Here is a 20,000-nt window from a genome sequence, read left to right as displayed (position 1 = left end):
TGCGCATAGGTGGCCTTTAATGTAAAACCACGATGGCTAAGGGTGCGTTCGATTGACCGTATTCCGGAATAAGAATAAGAGGAGTGGTGATTTAAAACGGTATGTCTGGTGCTTTTGAAGCAACAAGGATAATAATATATGCTTAAAATAGCATTTTAGTAAGTGTTTAATAATTTGAATGTGAATCTTCGTAAAAACGAAGGATTTCTAACTTCTATTCCACGTATTCCTATTCCGGAATACGGTCAATCGAACGCGCCTTAAGGTTAATCGGTTTTCACGGTTTGTACGGCAGTTAAGTTGACTTTTATGAAGGCCCATCGGTGTAACTGAATTGCCTCGTGCCGAAATAAACGTTGAAATTTACGGCTAGTTTACATTTGCATCTACACTTACCGTCGTAAGTTTCCGGAGTAAACTTTAAAAGAGTTTTATCCTATGACAGAGCCAAGCCTCGTTTACTGCGCGAAATCGCAAAATGACGAAACCCCGATTCAGGTCCTTACTTAAATTTCCAGAGGGCTCTTTGTTGGCATCGGTTTGGCCATGCGCAAGATTTCATCAGACACTTCATTATACTTCATAATTTTAAGCTTTCTTAATTAAAGAACAAGAAAAGAAGAAAGAAAGAACAAATAATAAAATATCGCATTTGGGACAGGACATGAACAAAGACTCAATGAAACAGTCGTTTGAATCTTGCAGAAAAGATTTAAGTTTCTCACTTCAAATTTTATAGTTTTTGTGCTCGCAAAAGGGGTCGTATAGAATTTAAAATGCTTTTAAATTGATTTACTTCACCCTAAAAGCATCGTGTCTGCAAATTACATTAACAAGAGAGTGTTATAGCAACAAAGATGGTGTCAGTCTTTCTACAAATATACCGCTTTATTTTAAATTCTTTGAAAAATTACTTTGTTGCCTGGCATCAAACAGCAATCTACGTTAAAAGGTTACTTTTCTTCTTTGCAGTCAATATTGCGTCGTGTTTTGTTTTTAAGAGCACCGCAGCCACCAACAAGCAAAGCGAAGAATTTGTTGAATGTAAAGTTGTCTTTGGAGCTCTTTGTACAACTCCTGAAAACAACAAGGAATGTTTTCCTTTTTATTTCATTTCTTGGGCCTTTTGGTTTGCACGCTGTCAGTGGAAGAAGAAAGTAAGTTAAATATTGGGTTTTGGTAATATGTTTGTAACACGATTTTATGGACCTTTTTTCCTTGAGGCATCAAAACAGTGACTTCGGACCGACTATTACTCTAGATATTATTGACTGAGTTGAAACGTCGGTCAATGCGCAAAAAAGTACTCTGCTTGTTAAAAGCCTTCTTTCAACTTTTAGTTTATTGGTTTTAACAGCATACACTCTGTTCTCTCGGTTAAGTAACTTTTTGCGTGACGAAAAGATAAAATAAGGAAAAGATCACTGGGTCAGAAAAAACTGGCAATGCTGAAACCAATTGTCTTTCTCCTTTTACATTTTACACATAATCACGTTTCTGGGGTTAAACATTTCTGGTTTGTCACAAATATTCTTATATGTCGAAAACTTGCCAGCAATCGATGATAGTCTAGTGTTACTGTTTCTGCCATGTCTATCAGGAGTTGAATTAAACTTGTAACCTGCTGGTCGTATGAGGAACTGAAACAAACTACTTCTTCTGTCACCGCCGTTCTCAGATGAGAGATACTGGGGCCTTTGATTGGAGCGAGACACTTCATGAAGAGTTTTTGTTCATGATCCACACTAACACGCCCAAAAACGCCAACCGCGAAATCGTGGCTTTTGCCAGGGACACCAAAGGCTCGAACTTTTGAAAAACGTTAACGCATTGCTTTGAAAACATTTTAGCGCGGATAGCAGATAAACAGGGAGACAGCCGAAAGGATTTTAAAAAGCGTGGGGGTTGAGACGTGCAATTTCAAATACTGATCGTTTTCAAACGTTTAATTTTGTACAGCATAAAGAAAACAATTCCAGAAGTTATGTTCTCACCGTGATGAAAATAGAGACTGGAAAAAAGTACCAGAGTGAATGGGTTTTCATTCTTTAGACATGCATATCTTAACTTAGTATGTATGGCAAGTGCTTTAGTTTTGAAATCAGGGGCGTAGCCAGCCACTTTTGGTTTGAAAGCCTGTTCCAAACTTTGAGATTTCGTGGAAGTCAGAGGAGTAAGAAAGAGTCTTATTAAACAGCTGTTAAGGGATTTTTCAGACAAGGAACCATATTTTTTATGTCATCACGTATCAGAGACTCTTTGTTTAATATCAACACGATTTCCATTACAAAAGAACGTTTTTCGTGAAGTCAATGCAACGCTGGATGTCTGTAAAACACTAAGAAAACCACTGGTACATTATGGCTCTCTTCAAATGTTGTTTTCGAAAATTATTCCTAAGCAGTCTCATTACCTTACCTTTAATGAAACTATTTTTTAAGCCTAGAGTGTGGCATGAAATGTCTGTATTTTGAAAGGTTTCAGTGGGCTTGTAATGAGTTTTAAAGTTTAGGATGGATTCGTTTTTGAATCGTTCCCCTTTAAACACCGTTGTGTCGAGAAAAGTGATTTCATTCTCTGATATTACGGCCGTGGATTTGTTGGAAGGGTGGAATTTTTGTTACCTTGTTTTATAAAATGGTCCACTTCTGTTTTATCGTTGTCCCAAAGGACGAAAATATCATCAATATATCTTTTCCGTGTTTGTGGTAGTGCACTGTAAGTGCACTACACACTATGTCGCCGGGTTGTAAGAGTGTGTTAGTGTCAGCTGCCAATAGGCCCGCAGCTCGTGCATAAATCACGAAAATAAACAAGTCTTTTGGAAGCGCGCTTGAGTTTCAACAAAATGAGCCCCAACGTCGGCAAGAATTTGAGACGCTGATCAATAATAGAGCAGCTGCTATTTCCAAAACTATGAAATTACCTGGTGATAAATAACCTCGTATTGGAGAGTAAATTTTTGACTTTGCAGAAACAATGATCAGCCTTACGAGTTCGGCGATTGTGGTCTTTGTGTTGAATTCGCACAGTTCTTGCCAATTTCTATAACACTTGAAAGAAAAAAAAAGAAAACCAACAAAAACAAAACCCCGGTGTCTGGCCATCATTTTGACACAGGTGTATCCTTTGTTTGGCGAGTAAACATACAAGGTAACTTGATCACGGCGCCCGCTGAATTCCATGTCACTTTTGATTTTGCGATTTACGCTTGTGCAGCCTAAACTACAATCGAAAAATTGACCGTAGCAAAAATCTCCGAAAGTGTTTTTCGCTGATGATAACCGTTTACATTCTCGGTTCAAAATTTAAGTTGCTTTCATGTCGCAATTTTTGTTGCTGATATTTTATTCTCGATCGACACTTCCTAAAAACTTCCTTCTGCTCTTTCTAAAAACTGTCTATCAATATTTATTTACTTTTGCATCAATATTTGTTTTGTATAAAGCGGGCTAATAACAAAATCTGTACCTTGCTTAGCTCGCATTTTTGAGCGTTAAAATAGAATTTTTGGTCCTATCTTTCTGACCGCAAGTCGTATATTTTGACGTTTCTCACCAAAGTACTAACCCCGTCGGACAGGGCTTAACGTCAGTGAACTTTTGTCTTAGAAAGCAGTCAGACGCTCCGAGTGCTTGCTTAAACTTGTGGTGTAAAAGAAGTTGTAAGGGAACTTGAAATTGATCAACATGTCAGCCTCGAAGCCAATGTTTTTCGATTCCCTCATATTTTCTTCAATCTTTCTGAGTTTAGCATTTTACTAGAAACCACATGTCATCTCAGGGGGCTATTTACCTAAGGCATCTACCATGGCACTATAATGATATACGGTACCAAAACAATATCGTGTACTATTAGAGCTACATGTTACGCAAAGATAACTTGAATCTCCTGGAAGACAAAGCGTATTGGGATCGGTGGGTTATAATTGTGGAACACTTCGTATGCCTTGCCTTCTATGTTCGTTCCCTCTTCTTGTGGTATATTTGTGTACAAGCTAGTTAGACATGTCCATTGATACTTAAATTGTATCTTGGACTATCTTTGTTTTCTCTATGAAACTGCTAAAATCACTCAGGATTGTTGTTTTTGTGCGACATGCTGTAGCAATGTATCCAATTATGCCTGGGCTTACTGGCATAAAGGTTGCTACGCCCCCGGAAATAAACTTAAAATGAATATAGTAGATTATGCAAGTAAGAAAGGAAGAAAGCCAATTCCAAATCGTGATTAAGGCTAAAATTGGACATTTTTCCCTGAATGCAACTAAAACAACATTGCCGTAAAATTAATTATGAATAGTCTTTGTCCCAACTTCTATTTCAATAATGAGTTAAGTTTAACAAAAGTTATAAGCGCCTTATAAAAGTTTTGAGAATGTTAATGACGAATAGGATCACAATAGCCGGACCTACTTAAAGTCAAAGGTCCTTTTCCAGGCTAAAGCGAAAACGATGGTACAAATTAGGAAAAGAACTCTAATCGCCACAAAACAAAATGTATGCCCAAGCTGAGAGCGCGAACGAAAGAAAATTCACCCCTCTGTTAAAGTCCACTCTAAACGGATGCAGACTTTCATCTTCGCCCTCTGTCATTCGTGGCTCAAAACGCTAAAATAGCAAGGCATAGATATTTCTTTCAAAGAGATAGCCTTCTTTTTCTTACTGACATGCTTACGACGAGATATGCGAAAGGCGAAGGCCGCTGGGGATTTAAATCTCACCGATACTCGTGAGCATTCTGACGGCTACGTAGCCAAAAGTGCAAATCTTGGGGGTTAAATCCCACCATCTACGTAGAATGTCTCCCGACACAACTACACATCGACAAGCTCACGTTTGCAACTTTCTTGTAGGGTTCTTCGGCGATCTATTGATCGGTGAGTGTGGCATTTGCCTTAACTTGAGAAAAGCCGAGAAATGTGAAACAGAATTCGCGGAGCTTCTCTGCCAGGAAACGTGTGGATACAGCAAAAGAGGTTAGTACTGCATAAGAACGATCGAATAGAAAAGAATAGAATAGAATTTCATTTGCTCATTTCATAGTTAATGTACAATTTAAAGTAGGAAACAAGCAAATAAATAGCCTGCGAGCAGGCCCTCTGAGGGACTGGGGTTGGGGGTAGAATGACCGAAGAGAGAGAGCATGCTCGCAGGCTAGCAAATAAATAGATCATAAACTGATAATCATAATTGCAATTTTAATTGATTAAATCTTTGAGCCTTGGAACTAAATAAACCAGTAGGTTTTCGTCGAGCCTCTATCCATATTAAGTTGATTTCTTTTCTGTTGCTTAGCGAAATAAAGGAGAAGTAGGGCGATGAAAATAGTAACAAAGATGATTCTAATCTTCAAATTATAACGATCATACAAAACTATCCCCAATTTTTTCTGCGCACTACGATGTTTCGAAGGCCAATCACATACAGATGCAAAAGACCCAACAGTCTTCCTTAAGCTGCTTACGCACTTTTTTGGAAATAACATGTGATCACGTTGTAGGGATTTTCAGAGAGTAGATAAAAGCAAAGTGAACACAGATTACGATGATGATCACCTTTATGCCAGTACCAGAGTTCGAAGCTAGAACCCTTTCATTTGAGGTTTGAATATCAAGATAATCATTTTCATTATTTGTTGCCTCGATTGCGAACAAGTTGCCCATTCATATCATGACCACATCATGTTCTTTGTAGATGAGAAGCGCACAGTCGTTAATGTGCGTTACAAAGGATGTTACCGGGACGGACTTGAAAGCGATTTCGAAAAGATGATTCCAATCAAACGCAACGAGCTTGGAGTGCGGTCATGCGCTGGGGAGTGTCAATCAAGGGACTACGCTTATGCAGCCATTCAAGATGCCAAGTTCTGCATGTGTTCAAAGCAACATAAAAGGGCTTACGGATTGGCAGAGGACCAAAACGACTGTCTCACGCGGTGTCCTGCTGCCGAATCTGAAGAAGAAAAATGCGGCGGACTTTGGAGAAACGCTGTCTACGAGATAAGTGAGTCCACTACGTAATCTGCGTCGCAGGAAAAATTATCGACTTACTGCTGAACTCCGTTATTTCGAGCTCAGAAATTTCAAATTCCCTGGAACTAACGTTCATTTCCTTTGGTTTTTCCCTTTTTTTGAGTCTTTATACTATGCTTAATTCGAACACAGTTACTCCGAAAATCCATGCTTATTCGAACTAATACATGCTTGCTATGGACTTCACTCTACTTCTTTATTTCGAAGTTCAAAAAGGGGGTGACTAACTTCAGACGCTGTCAAAACACACTGTCACAATGAGCCATTTCCGAGTTTCTGTTTGTCTCGGTTTCGAAGTGACATGTCTTGGTGCTCAACTATTGTAAGGGAAATGAGTTTGATTTGCATAAGAATACGTGCATGCACCAGGACTCGCTTTGAAACTGAGGCATGCGGCAACTCGGAAATGGGCTATTGTCTTCGTCCATTGCGCAAAATTCGAAATTCACAATCTGCCAGTCCCGTAAGTAAACCATGCACGAGTATAAAGTGTTCTCAAAGAAAACTTTCTGGAGGGAAAGCCTCTCAGATAAAAGAGAGGTTAGGCAAACGTCGGAGTGAAATTAGGGTTTTGCCAAAAATTTAAGAACCCTGCTTGAAATTAGCTCATTTCTGTTTTGTTAGCTGCAGGTATCAAGCAACGTCTCAAAGGAACGAGACAAGATAAAATTAGAGAATTGTCACGCTTTTTATGATAAGCAAGAACCTGCCGTTTCCCGTTGGCCGTAAAACTCATGCTTAACCTCTCGAAAGTCGCAATATTTGTTCTATTGAAATTATCTAACCCTAACTATATTATTGAGAAATTTTTAGCACATGAAAGCATTCTCGTCACCAGAGCCTCAGATCTTATGACTGCGCATGAACCCGAGGCTCTGGGAAACTCTATGTAGGAGAGCATGCGCCGTGTAGTTCTTATAGTCAAAGATTGGCTATTTGAACTTATGACGCCCGCTCACTCCTCGTGCCAACATAAATGCACCAATCAGAGACGCTTTTCATTGTTCTTCACGAAAACCAATGAGACGACATTAACTGAAGAGTGTAGTGTAACGTGAAGTGCTACACGGCCATCTTCAGTTCCAACGGCCTGCTCCCGTCTGACCTTGTAGCTCACTCGGTAGAGCGGCGGAGATCTAACCCGAAGGTCGTGGGTTCAATTCCCACCCTGGTCAGAGTTTTTCTCTGTCCTTGTGTGGGCCCAGTTCCATCAGTAGGCTAACGCTCACATGGTTCATATGGGATAGAAATCTAGCACTTCACGTTACACTACACTCTCTTCAGTTAATTCTGTTTAAAATATAAGTGCTACACGGCCAACGCAAAAAGATGCATGTTTCGCAATAGGCCTTTTTAGATATATTAAAATTCAGCTTGAAAGAGACGTTCTGAGGACAAACACAAATGAAAGCGGATGATATGGAACTATTTTTCACATTCATTTCAACATGTTTCTATTGTTTTTGTCCTCACTGCCCCACTATCAAGCTGAATATTTGATATTTCGAAAATGGCCTATTGTAATGGAGATGACTGAAATGTCACTAACCCTGGTAATGACATTTTTTGACGGTAGCTCAGGGGTGCAGTTGTGAGAGGAATGGCGCAGTGGTGAGAGCACTCGCCTCCCACCAATGTGGCCCGGATTCGATTCCAGATCCTGCGTCATATGTGGGTTGAGTTTGTTCGTTTTCTACTCTGCACCAAAAGGTTTTCTCCGGGTACTCCGGTTTCCCCTCTCCTGAAAAAACCAACATTAGACTTGATTTGTGATAATTGTTAATTTCAGTTTGCAGTGTCTCCAATTAGTGCTTCAGCTCTAGAACGACTGGACACTTAAAATAAAGTTCCTTTCCTTTCCTTTCGGGGATTCACGGACTTACCCTCTGAGGAAAGTATTTTTACTCAACACTGAGATTAAGGGACACACCAACGGCAAAAAGGTTGTCATTTGCTGTTAGCCAGAAAGCCGAATTTAAATCTCTCTCTGAGACAGGCAAGCGTGTACGTTCACATTGCAAAAACGTGGATACATGTATGCTTGCTATTCTATAGAGTGAACACTAAAACAGTCACGATTCACGACCACGAGACAGTTGGCGACTTCAACTCAACCATGCATTGATTTGAGAACACAGCGAGTGTAATTATATTATACTTGCTTCCTTATCAAAATAGGTTCACAAGAGCTACAACGCGGAGGAGTGAGATTGAATGAGGTGGCTGACAAACTGGAGCGCTTGTTACCAAGGAAACAAGAGCCCGAGCCCATGGCTCAGCAGACCCCCGAGAGATTAACCAATCAATTTAACCGCCTGAGGATGAGATATGGTAAATATTACTGACGGGATAGGTAAATGACAGAGGATTTGACACCGGTACTCATCTTCCACTGTTGAACAACAATAAAATTTCTGCATGTGAATCACGTATACACGTTCTTCAACCAAAAGTAAACGATTAAAATGGTTAACTTCAAAGTGTCCTGTATGTTGTTTTCATTGTATAGCAAGTGTGCTTTGGACGAACTAATAGTAAGAAAGCGAAAGAAAAATTGATATCTATTGAAAAGTCGATATCTAGGGAAAACACAGCCTGCATAGATAGACATAGAGTACGAACGTCCATATGAACCTCTATAATACTCACCTCGTTTTCAAAAACCAGGCCGAACTTAGTACTCCTCGTCCTTCCAGTTAATTTTATTGTCTATCTGCTTCATACTTGGGCTATAAAATGAACTGAAAAACTGGCGCTACTTTTTGAGAGAACAAGGTTCGTAAAACATCTATCACATCTCTCCATGACGTTCTTTGAATCAAGTAAAAAAAAAAAAAAAAAACAACTCAAATTTAGGGTGCCAGACTCAGTGCAGAATGTCATCCCACAAATTGACCAATTACAGTGCGCGTACGGATCAGTCACCGTTTGGGCGTACTACCTGCGAGACAACATGGATGTCGACGTTGTTACACAACATTTGAAAGTTCTTGCGCACGGTTCAAGTGAAAAACCTCTTACAGTGGAACGTCGATTTAAGAAACGTCTATACAATTAAGTCCTCGATATAATGAATATAATTCCTCAGCCCGGTCAAAGCAAAATGTAAGGTGAAACAGAACGTCGATATAACGAACCTCCATGAAATGAAATGCTCGTTACAACGAACACAATTTGGAGACCCAAGTGTACAATCTACCTCGATATAACAAATAAACATCAAAATACAACAAATGATGATGTCAAAAAAAGACCAAAAACGTTTTATCTAGCATTTAAAATAGTTTTCGATTATTTAAGTATGTTATATAAGCAGACTAGAACTCGTATCCTGAGAAAGCCTGAAATATCATATACTGTTCAGTTAACGGGCAACGCAGCTTTGTGCATTGAAAATTGTAGCCACAGATCTTAACAAATCACAATTCAGAGCTGGGTACTCTATGGAGCAACTTAACTCTTACAATACGGTTGCAAAAAATTAACTATACCTCGATGTAAGAAACATTTCTGCTGTTGCTCTAAAAAATCGTTATAACGAGGTTTTCGATGTAACGAAATCTCGATATAACTAACTAATTTTCTCACTCCCCTGGTACTTAAATCGAGATTTCACCGTATGAGTCATCTCGATATTTTGTGTAGTTTAATTAAAACACCGACTCGAGTATGTATACAGTCAAGCGGAAATGTTGCAAAGACTATATCCCTACGCCTTTTATCCATGATCAGGATGAAAGTTCCTACAAACAAATTAAATAAGAAAAATACAAGTGAGCAATTGAGGTTTGAACGAATAGCCCTGCCACCTACAAGCAATCAATCGTTTCGTGATGTCAAGGGTCCCGTTCCAAAACCTCCGTTTATATCTTAAGACGGGAGAGGTTCTGAGTCATTTCATTTTAGTTAGCTTGAAAATAGCTTTCAGGTACCAGGCCCCAGGACAGAGTACTCGAACCAGACTCATGCATATCACTTGTTACCATTGGTTAAGGGGTATGAAAATCTAAAGGTCGTGATCTTTATAGCTGGTGAGAGCTAACAAACTTCGAGCAAACCGGGTCAGTTCGCTAACACCGAAAGTTGTTGCGCTAACGCGTTCATATCCAGTAAGGATTGCTTTAAGGTAATTCCCTTGAAATTGTTCTGCTATCAAACTTTTTTGGAAACTTGGCATAATTAACATTCATGATATGAACATTAAAAAAATGCAATAAAAAAATGGGGTCACCGTGCTTGTTTACGCGTCAGCAGGCTCTTAAAATGGGGTATTTTTACTGTTTTTGCGTTAAAAATTCGAATCACCTTCATACAGAATTAAGTCTTGGTTACTTCAAAGACACAAAATTTTATTTTGAAAATAAAGCTTCTTTTATTTACATCAGTAATGCTTCATTTACGCCGACTTTGATTCCCTGGTTGTGTACTTTTTGGGACAGTTCCGTGGTTAGCTTGAAGTCCTCGCCTTGGATAAAATACACACAGTACGGAACTGTTTTCCAACAAAAATCGTGTTCTACTATCAAACTTTTTTTCCTCTTTAAATATGTTCTTTATTAGACTGTTCTTAGCAAATACCTGAAAAAAAAAATCGGGGGTCACCGTGCTCGTTTGAGAGAAAAGGAGCATTTATTTCGCTATCGGGTTTAGTTTGAGCGAAATCTCTTACGTTTTGTACGCGCAGGTGCACATGTGCGCGCGGATTTGCGCGCGCTACTGACGCGAAAATCGTGCGCAGTAGGGATGCGCAATGCAATACTAATGAATTACCTTAATTTTGCTTTTAGTTATGTTAGACTGTATTTGGTACGAAATAGCCTGTGAAGCGCGCGAAGATTTCTACGCATTCTGGTTGTGCGGAAATTGGGGTGCAAAGCAACTGTTCCTTTCGCCCCGCCAGTCAAAGCGGAAAATCGGAGCTTCTCGTTTAAATGGGAATGTTTGCTAGGCACACCAATGGTTACTGAAGCTCATAATTGGCGAAATAAATGAGCTGAATGCCACCGGGTCTAACTACTTGTTTTCAATTCAGAAAACACCCAGGACAAGAACATGCAAATTGGTTGGAAGCTTTCGATTGTTTGTAAAGAGCATTTGAAAAAGTAAATAGAAAATGGAATATATAAATGCATTACCATTACCATTTTGTAAAACGAGACACATAACAGTACGAGCTTAAGTTAATAAATGATATGGTATAAGTTTCCCCGTCTCCCCCCCCCCCCCTCCCCCACCCCAGAATTTTCTTCCAGCCCCCTCCCTTAAACGCCTGCCTCCTATTTCTCACGCATTTTTTGCTGTAAGGTGATTTACCTCCTAGGACTTTTCTAGAGCATACAACATTCTTCCTGCATGTACAGTGTGAACAATCACCAAGGGACTTCATCCTCTATCATTATCTTAATTACCTTTCTTACGAATTGTGGCAAAACAAACGCACTTTTGTGAACGTCTGCATTATAATATTTAAGTCCCATTTCTTCAACCTCCTTCTCACTAAACACTGTGACGGGGTCTTGAAATATTGTGTTCTGAAAACGGCAAAAGAAAACAATCAGTTTAAAAACCAAGACGCCGGGCTACGGCATTAGAAACGCTAGAAAGCAACATTCTTGGTTTAAAGAGGAACGATGGGTTGTTGAACGTTTGGCACGCATATTAGTACATTTATTTTTGTACTCGACGAAAGACAAGAACGTGAAATAACCAAATGAGCAACGTAAAATTCAACGGTGAATCATTCGTTGTTTTTTTCCCTCTCAAACCATTCCTACCAATCCTGTTATAGAATTTTCACCTATATCGTACAACGTGAACAAGAAATACTGAAGACAACCCATGAGTGGCTACAGTACCTAAAATCACGTCACCATTTTGCTTATGTCACGTTTCTGGTGCCGCAGCAGTCGTCATTTCCTAAACTCCCCAATAGCTAGGGATGAAGGAGAGGCCGAAATGGTTAAGCAAAGGTAATTTCTCCCACCCCTGACCCAATTAGCAAAGTCACAATAGTCTGATTGACAATTAAAAAGTAAAGACGACTCGACAAGCAGAAGTCAGGTTGTGGTTGTAAGAGGTCAGCACAGTTCAAGGTTTTTATTCGCACATACTTACAGAATAAAGCATAACACATCTATATTAGGTCTTTTCATGAGCTGACTTTTCTGTGTCGCGCATGCTTACTGCTGTTTACGGACCGTAAACAGTATTGGACCCGACTAAGTTTGTGTATCGAACCCGGGTAGGAGGTGAATGATTTCACCACTACGGCAGCCCTGCTCCTTTGCAACATTAGAGACTTTTAGCACCGACGACGAGTTCGACTATGAATACGAGTTTAGTTCGTTCTCGTAGTCGTACCCATAGTCGAAAAAATAAGGTTAAGCATTACGCCATACATAAAAAACGAGTACTAGAATAATTTGGCGCCTTTTTTAATCAACGCTAGCGGGCGCTTTCACGTTCAGTATAAAAAGTTTATGAAAGCGCTGAAAGCGCTACAAGCGCGTTATGTTAAAAATGGCGCTACGAGATGTTTAAGAGCTACATCTCTTAGGCCTGTTAAATGGCCTTCATCGATCACGAAGAATTCTCTGTGCTTTTTGATGTACATCACGTTACCTTGTGGCATGATAGTTTTAAAGAAATTTTATGACTGGTCAATTTTCGGGTAGAAGACTTTCCACACTTACGAGAAGCTTGAACAAGTGTGAGTTTATTTTGCGATTTGTTTAGAGTCAATCTATTGAGATTAAAACTGCTTAGCTCATTGATGGAAACTTGTAAAAAAGGTAAGTTTAGCTTACACCTGAACGAATTTCGATCAGAAGTCGGTTTTCCAACCTTTGATTTCGGCTTTTCTGAGTAAAGCTGCGGCTACCGTGGCAAAAGCAAATAAAAGCAAACCACTAATAATCAGTCTATCGAGTTCCTGTCAGGATAAATCTGCTAAAAAAATTAGCTGTCGTAAAAAAAATGGATATTTTCCTTCCTTCGTTTCTTTACTTCACGGCGAGCGCAAACACGGGCTACAGTTCTGAAAGCAGTTATAACGGTGCCCATTTGCAAAATCAGAGCCAATATCCTATTTTCCCCACAAAACTTGAATGAATATGTATGTACGTTACTGTACAGTAGAACCTCGATTATCGATTATCGATTGGGACTAAACGAAATAGTCTAAAGCGCATTTAAAACCAGCAAAGTATAAAATTAAATCGAATTTACGGCCGACGGTCTAACTCGTTTTCCCACTACGACTTTTCACTTCAAATTCGTCGTACCGCGAGTCCGCAGTACGAGATTTGAGACTTTGCGTATGCTCCTTGGAACTTGCTTTCAGATCTCGTACTCGTAGTCGTACTCGTCATCGGTGCTAAAACTCTGTATTTTGCATCGCCATATTTTGAACACTCAACGATATTTTGAACAACCAACAAGTAAGCAATTTATAGATAAGAAACCTTGTTTTTGCTACACAGTATAAATCCTATCTGTCCAGATGGGTAGGTGGGTACCGTAGTAAAGCCATAATTAACAACTGGAAACAGCTTCTTGCTGAAATCTAGGATGGACTTGATGAGAGGAAGCTCTAACCATACACATTCACCTGAAGAAAGAAAAGAAAAACACGTTTTTAATTCAACAGTCGTCTTTTTCCCTTCAAAGACTGAAAAGTGCGAGAATCAGGAAAGTCAGTGAGCAGTTCAGTTCCCTTTGTACCTTGACAACACAAAATGCCATCAGGTTTTAAAGCTTTCTTCATGAGTTCATAATATGGTTGTTGGAACAATGATTCTGCAGGACCTAAAAGAATAAAAGTATTATAATGAAAAAGTGTGTTAAGTAGTAGTAGCAATAATTTGTAATTATTAATCATCAATGATTGTTAAGAAAAAAAAAATAATAATAATGACAATGACAATAACAATAACAACAACAACAACAACAGGATGGTCTTAGGGCATGCAAGGACTAACCAAAAAATGTGACAATGACATCGATTGATTAAAGAAAGCCGAGCCAATGATATTGGGCCTCATTTGTGGTTAGAAGAATGTTTGAACATCTTTGGAATTGCAGAGAATATGAAGAAGCTATACTGAGTGAAAGTATGAAACAGCTGCATCGAGAGCAGAACTAACGTCAGGCTCAAGTACATATGTATTCTTGAAGGAGTGCACATCCAAAGAGGAATACTGTATGTTAGGAAGAGGCCCTTTCAGCCATCTTGTTTGTTATTGCAATGATTGCATTGACCCTTCTACTTTATAGAAAGTAGAGATTTGCATACGAATTTAATGTTCACAGACGACCTTTAAGTGCTCCTCTGACCAAAAAAATCAATTCTTATTTTTCTTTGGATTTCAAAACTATGTTAACTAAACACTAAGCGACCAAAGTTTTAAGTTTTGATTTCAAAAAGACACCTGTTTATTTAAACTGGAATTTTCCTATTTAAAGGTCCGCCATTTACATGTAACTTTAAGATCTTGAGAGAGCTGGATCGAGGAGAAAATGACGTCAAAGGCTCATTAGTTTAAGAATACAATGCGTGTACGCTGCAGAATTAATATGTAGCACAGGAGCTTTCGGCTTTCAGACTTTTAAACTTGTATCTTGCACATATATACAAAAGTCATGTAATACATGTAAGCTGCATTCACACACTGAAATTTTAGGCTAGTGACTAACTGACGTCACTTTTCCCTGGATCCAACCCTCTGAGGTCCAGTCGGTCTGTTTTGAACCATGAGTAATAGTAGACAAATCGAAAACTTACACTCAAAGTAAATGACCTTGGATAAAAATCAAAGCTCCAAATTTTGCGAGTCAGGTGTTAAGCAAAAACACTTTCAAAATCTGAAGAAAAAAAGGATGTGCTTTTTTTTTTTATCACAGGGGCACTTTAAACTTTATTCTAAAAGTGAAAAGGGCCTAGAGTCACTTGTCCACACAGTGTGGGTGTTCACTGAAGATATTGGAAGCCAAATGCCTGACAAAAAAAGGACTCACATGGGTCTGCTGAAATCAAAACTCAATGGTGGCAATACCGTACGATACAAGGAATTAATACGTGGATCTGGCATGATTGGGTCTCTTCCATATTTCCAAGCGTCGAGAAGGCAGCAAAACGCAAAGAGTGTGCAGATCTGGAAAGTACTATCGCTTTTAAGAAAAGAAAGATGGACAACAGATTAAAGGAGTTACGAGGAAAAGAGAGGTCATGGGCAATTCTTTAGACAAATAGATTTAGACCTGGATGTGGCTCCAACAAGGGTATCTGATTGACTGAAGGAGGAGACAGGGGGGCTGTTGGTGGCGGTGCAAAGAAATAAATGCAATCAGTGCTATAATAAATACAGACAGAACACAGCATGACTCTCATTGCCAAATGTGTCATCAGAAAGTTGAGGCAGTAAACCATATGCTAACTCCATGCTGAATTCAAAGACAGTGAAATGTCAGTTTCCAAAGAAGTGTAAGAAGCTTTTCTGCAAATGAGGAATTTTATCTAAGTTACGTGCTTTCCAAACTTTTGTAAATCTGGGTGGCAAAGGTGCCCAATCAACATTTTAATTAACCCCATTCAAACAGGTTTTATCATATATCAGACATCAGTTTAATCAACAATATTCTTGAACAGACCAAACCTCAAAACATGCCAGGTGTACTTAGTATATTCTTGAAACTTCATCTTCACAATGGAATAAATTGCATCATTCAACTTTGCTTATTCCATTATACAATGCTAGATCTTAATATTTCACTAAAATTCTAAAAGTACAACCTTAAAGAAAGTGTTTTGCACAAGTTATTTCAAGTTGAAAGAGGAGAAAAACACTCTTAAGGCTAGCCGTTATAAAACCCAATACCTAGTTGTATCGGCAGAAAAATGTGAGCATGTAAGATCACACATGATAGAAAAATACTAGCCTGCTAACAGGCTCCTTCATTGAAAATGACACACAGTCAAAATGTACATGTAGGGGTTTGGTCACTAGTTTTGAAACTAGTAAGCAAGCCCCTATATTTTGACTGTGTGCCATTTTCAATGGAAAAGCCTGTTTGCAGGCTATAAAAATACTAAAAGAGCGCAAGGGCCGTACTGAGGAATCTTGGCCTGTGGTCATGGCAGTACTGTCTGTGCGTAGCAAGGTCCGTACAAAAACGACGCCCAATCTTGTCCCGAGCAAGTGAGGTTAGTAAGTTGTTCATTATATGGCATCGTTTCTTTGAGCGATCGGACACTTCACCGGTTTGTGAATGTTTGTAATCTTTGTCTTCCATCAGCGAACTTTGAATGCCAACCTTCATTCAAAACTAATAAAATTCTGCTTGCTATAATTGTACTGTTGTGATGAGAAAATTAAATTCCACTTTTTATATATGAAAGTTTTTGTGTTTCACGCAACTTGAATTTCCCGGGAGAGAAAAAAAATACAGAAACAGACCGTTTCCATGAAATCGGTTTGTATAACTGTAAAATCCTGACCGAAACCAGCCAATTTGAGTGCTTCATTTAGGCTGAGAATTGCTTGCCATATAATAAAAGGTATTAAATAAATGTGAGCTCTACCAAACCGTGAAAGAGCTTCCAACACTCCAAGTGGCAAGAAGGGTGTCTAGTGTATTTTATTTTCACTTTGTTGCCCATCATAGGAGACAAATGCCCCCAGGACTTGAATTGTCATCCTTCTGGCGGTATAAATCCAAAGGGACATTTCTCTCCACTTCATGTCCTTGGCCCCACCCACAAGGCTTTGGTTTTCGAGGGGTTTAATTAGTCTCAGCCCAGATATGACCCGAATTCATCTAATATGAATTCAAAATAATTCTTTTATCCAAGTATAGAAAGAAAAGTAGCTTTTCTTGTAAGGAAACATACCTACAGGGTCTGATGAATCGGTAATGACAATATCAAATTCATTTTCATGTTCCTTCATGTATTCAAAGCCATCACCAATATATTGGGTCAGCTTTGGTGAACTAAAACCAGACGCCATGCTTGGCAAATACTTCTTACTCACTTCAATGACTTTCTGCAAAGTGAAAATTGTTACATTAAAATTTAACTTTTACCACAATTGGTTGTAATCTCCCAATCTGATTGTATAAATTGCCATTGTCAATAAGAGTCTAGATAGGCCTAGACACCAATATCCAGATATTTTTTTGAGATATTTAGAAAATCTCAAGATATATATAGAGACAAAAAAAGTGATATTTCCAAGAATGCTTCAGGGAAAAACTATTGAAGTCACGTTAAATGCGCTATTATCAATGCACCTATCAATGTTAAGCCCCAGGGATAAATGGGGGGGAGTTGGGCCCCCTTCCTGAGGCTTAACATTGATAGGTGATTGATAGGTGCATTACAGACATGGAAATTCAAACAAAATAAATATGCCAATATGTGAGGGGCTTTAAATTTCTTTTTGTAATTTTTTTAGTTACTTTTTAAAGACAAATCAAGTGAACTCCAGCCTTGCCTGGGAGGGAGGGAGGGGGGGGGGGGGAAGCATGGCTCCAGACACCCCCTAGGTACGTGTAGCTCACGTTTGTAATGCACAAAAATTTCTTCTGGTGCATTCAGAAATACAGTATGTCTGCTATGTTACGAGAATGTTGAAAACCCTGATAGTTAAAAAATAATCAAGTTATTTAGATACGTAATATCACGGGAAAAAAAAAACAATTCATCAACAGCATACAACTATGTTTATCCATAACCTTTTTCAGCATGTACAGTATCTGCATGTCTAAGCTTCTTTTCCCTGTCCCTTTTTTTTACTTACCTCATCTATTTCGCATTGAACAATAGCTTCAACAGCATGATGTTTTGAAACCTCTCTTATCACCCCTCCGTCACCACCACCAACAATTAGAACCTAACATGCAAAAAGAAGTAAATCTTACATTACCACATGCAAAATCTTTATTAAAGGACACAGTTTTTGAGTGGATGTAGTCAGGTTGAGTTAAACCATTGACTCCTGAACCTGCTGCCATGGGAATTGAGTAAAATTGTCTGACATTAGACAGAGTAAAATCTGTTATATGCATGTTGCAAGTCCCAGGAGTCAATGCGTCACTAAAATGCTGATTCAACCATCACTCAAAGTGGCAGGTTTGTTCAATTTTATGAAATAGAGCAGGGATCGTGTCAATGCCATGAGCCCCCATGCCAGGCATCCAAGGGCATCCACCACACTGATAAACAGTAGAAGTAGGGAGGGGAGGGGGGAAAGCAAAAACCCAACTGGACAAATTTAGGACAGTACAAAGTGGGTGGTAAAATGGCCAGGTGGTTAAGCGACTGAATGAGCATGCGCCTTTGCCAAACACTGCTGATTGTTCTTAGATGATCGATGGGCCCAGACCAGTGTAACACTAGCTCATTGTTGTCAACTTTGTTAAACTGCTTCAATAATTGCATTTAAAGGAATTGGATAGCAAAGTGGTCGATCATTAAATGCTAGATATTAGTCACCTCACCTTTTTTGGACATGGATGTGAATTAAGAGGGAGGAATGTGATCATCTCTTGATAAGAGAATTCATCACTCTCAGTACATTGAATCACTCCATCAAGAACAAGAACTCTCCCATGGAATTTGCTGCAAGATGAATAATGCATACACATCAAGAATTTAATTGCCAAATTCCTTCAGATGTGGGAAGAAATTAATTTGCAGACAGTGCTTCAGTGTTCCAAATACAGATACCAGAACCCAAAAAACAACACCCATAACATAATCTATTTAAACAACAGTATCACAGATCAAATGTCTTTTACGAGAAATCCCAAAGTGTGTTCTCAAAAAGGCAGCCCTAACCTTATCGCTGTCTCTGTTAGGGCTTGGGACCAAAGGTGTAATAACAATTACTATTACAATCACTTTTTTGATAACTCTCAAGCTTCTAAGACTAAAAATCAAATAAAATGAGACACTGGTTTTCTGAACCTGTGAAGCTGATTTTAGGTGACGAAAATCCTCTCAGAGCAAAAAGGTAAAAACCCAACAAATTCACTCAGCATTCATGACGACACATGATTATGGGATACAATCAGTGGTAGATTAGGTCCGATTCAGGTGCCGTAATTTTCATGAGCCGAACTTAATACATTGAATTAAGTACATGAGAAGTTTGCCGTCTGATTCTCAATTAAGAACGGCTATTTTAATTTGGAATGGCTCAGGCGTTCTTTTCACCTGCGGTCTAGCTGGGAATTTTCGGCTTTAGCATGGTTTGATTCGGGCATCAACTTTTCATGTGCTGAACTTAATGCATAAACCATATTTTGCCCTCTACTTAAAAAGCGCTGACAAAATGAATTGGTTTTCTTCGAAATGGATAAGGAACGGCTGTGGATCGGCCAATTAAGTTCAACGTCTGAATCAACAGGCGTCCTTTTCTTAATCTGTGTCGGCCGAAACTCAAATTAAGTTCAGCTCATGAAAAGGAAGGCATCTGAATCAGTCCTTAGGCTGGTCCACTGCCTCCAACCCAAATTATGAAACCAAAAAATCATGTAGTCCATACGTTTATTGAGACAAACCAAACTTACCTTTTGAACACTACAATATCTTGATATTTTGATTTTCCTTCAAACAAAATCTCTTCCACCTCAAGAGAAAATGCTTGTCCGGGCCACTGGTCACTCTTTTCCGAAAACCAACCATTTTGAATGTTATTCATTTTAATTTGAAATTAAATTACAAATCTAAACAAAGTGAATAAAAAAAGAAAATTAAGTCTACTGTTGACACACAAAAGAAATTAAAATTTCCTGTTTCGACCATTACATTAATAAATATAAAGAAATTAATGAGCTTAACTAAAGTTCTTCACGCATTGTATTGGAACATCTAATCGGTAGTCGCACGCCCGTGCTGATACTTTCCACTGTCCAGGCTAAAATCCGTATTTTATAACCAGAATACTCAAGATCACATTGATCT

General features: G+C 38.9%; 2 protein-coding genes and 1 long non-coding RNA gene across 3 annotated transcripts in view; 1 reads left to right on the top strand and 2 right to left on the bottom strand.

Annotated features, from left to right (window-relative positions):
• LOC138052233 (uncharacterized) overlaps positions 1-516 on the bottom strand; it is a 5,265-nt gene extending 4,749 nt beyond the window's left edge. Inside the window, exon 1 of the long non-coding RNA XR_011133034.1 lies at positions 397-516. This is a non-coding gene — a long non-coding RNA (uncharacterized lncRNA). The remainder of the gene's footprint in view (positions 1-396) is intronic.
• A 406-nt stretch (positions 517-922) lies between these two features.
• Positions 923-8,514, top strand: LOC138052232 (uncharacterized). Its single transcript, XM_068898617.1, has 4 exons — positions 923-1,157; positions 4,856-4,978; positions 5,697-6,005; positions 8,213-8,514. Exons 1-4 carry the CDS (start codon positions 1,094-1,096, stop codon positions 8,377-8,379), a joined length of 663 nt encoding a protein of 220 aa, XP_068754718.1. The 5' UTR covers positions 923-1,093; the 3' UTR covers positions 8,380-8,514.
• A 194-nt stretch (positions 8,515-8,708) lies between these two features.
• Positions 8,709-20,000, bottom strand: part of LOC138052231 (spermidine synthase-like) — an 11,468-nt gene continuing 176 nt past the window's right edge. Inside the window, exons 2-9 of the mRNA XM_068898616.1 lie at positions 19,607-19,762; positions 18,533-18,653; positions 17,833-17,925; positions 16,923-17,076; positions 13,757-13,840; positions 13,498-13,643; positions 11,443-11,565; positions 8,709-9,777 (exon numbers count right to left, since the gene is read on the bottom strand). Of these exons, the coding sequence (XP_068754717.1) occupies positions 9,763-9,777; positions 11,443-11,565; positions 13,498-13,643; positions 13,757-13,840; positions 16,923-17,076; positions 17,833-17,925; positions 18,533-18,653; positions 19,607-19,737 (867 nt within the window). The 5' untranslated portion in view covers positions 19,738-19,762 and the 3' untranslated portion in view covers positions 8,709-9,762. The remainder of the gene's footprint in view (positions 9,778-11,442; positions 11,566-13,497; positions 13,644-13,756; positions 13,841-16,922; positions 17,077-17,832; positions 17,926-18,532; positions 18,654-19,606; positions 19,763-20,000) is intronic.

Source organism: Montipora capricornis, chromosome 6, assembly GCF_036669925.1.
Source record: "Montipora capricornis isolate CH-2021 chromosome 6, ASM3666992v2, whole genome shotgun sequence".
In the NCBI taxonomy this organism is placed as follows: domain Eukaryota; kingdom Metazoa; phylum Cnidaria; class Anthozoa; order Scleractinia; family Acroporidae; genus Montipora; species Montipora capricornis.
Note: the sequence above shows the minus strand (reverse complement) of the source record. Positions and strands in the feature narration are given on the sequence as shown.

Excerpts from the sequence above, each read along its gene's own strand:
- LOC138052232 (XM_068898617.1), top strand. The coding sequence starts at position 1,094 with ATGTTTTCCTTTTTATTTCATTTCTTGGGCCTTTTGGTTTGCACGCTG. Across the intron at positions 1,158-4,855 it reads GCTGTCAGTGGAAGAAGAAA|GGTTCTTCGGCGATCTATTG; the intron begins GTAAGTTAAATA and ends ACTTTCTTGTAG. Across the intron at positions 4,979-5,696 it reads GTGTGGATACAGCAAAAGAG|ATGAGAAGCGCACAGTCGTT; the intron begins GTTAGTACTGCA and ends TGTTCTTTGTAG.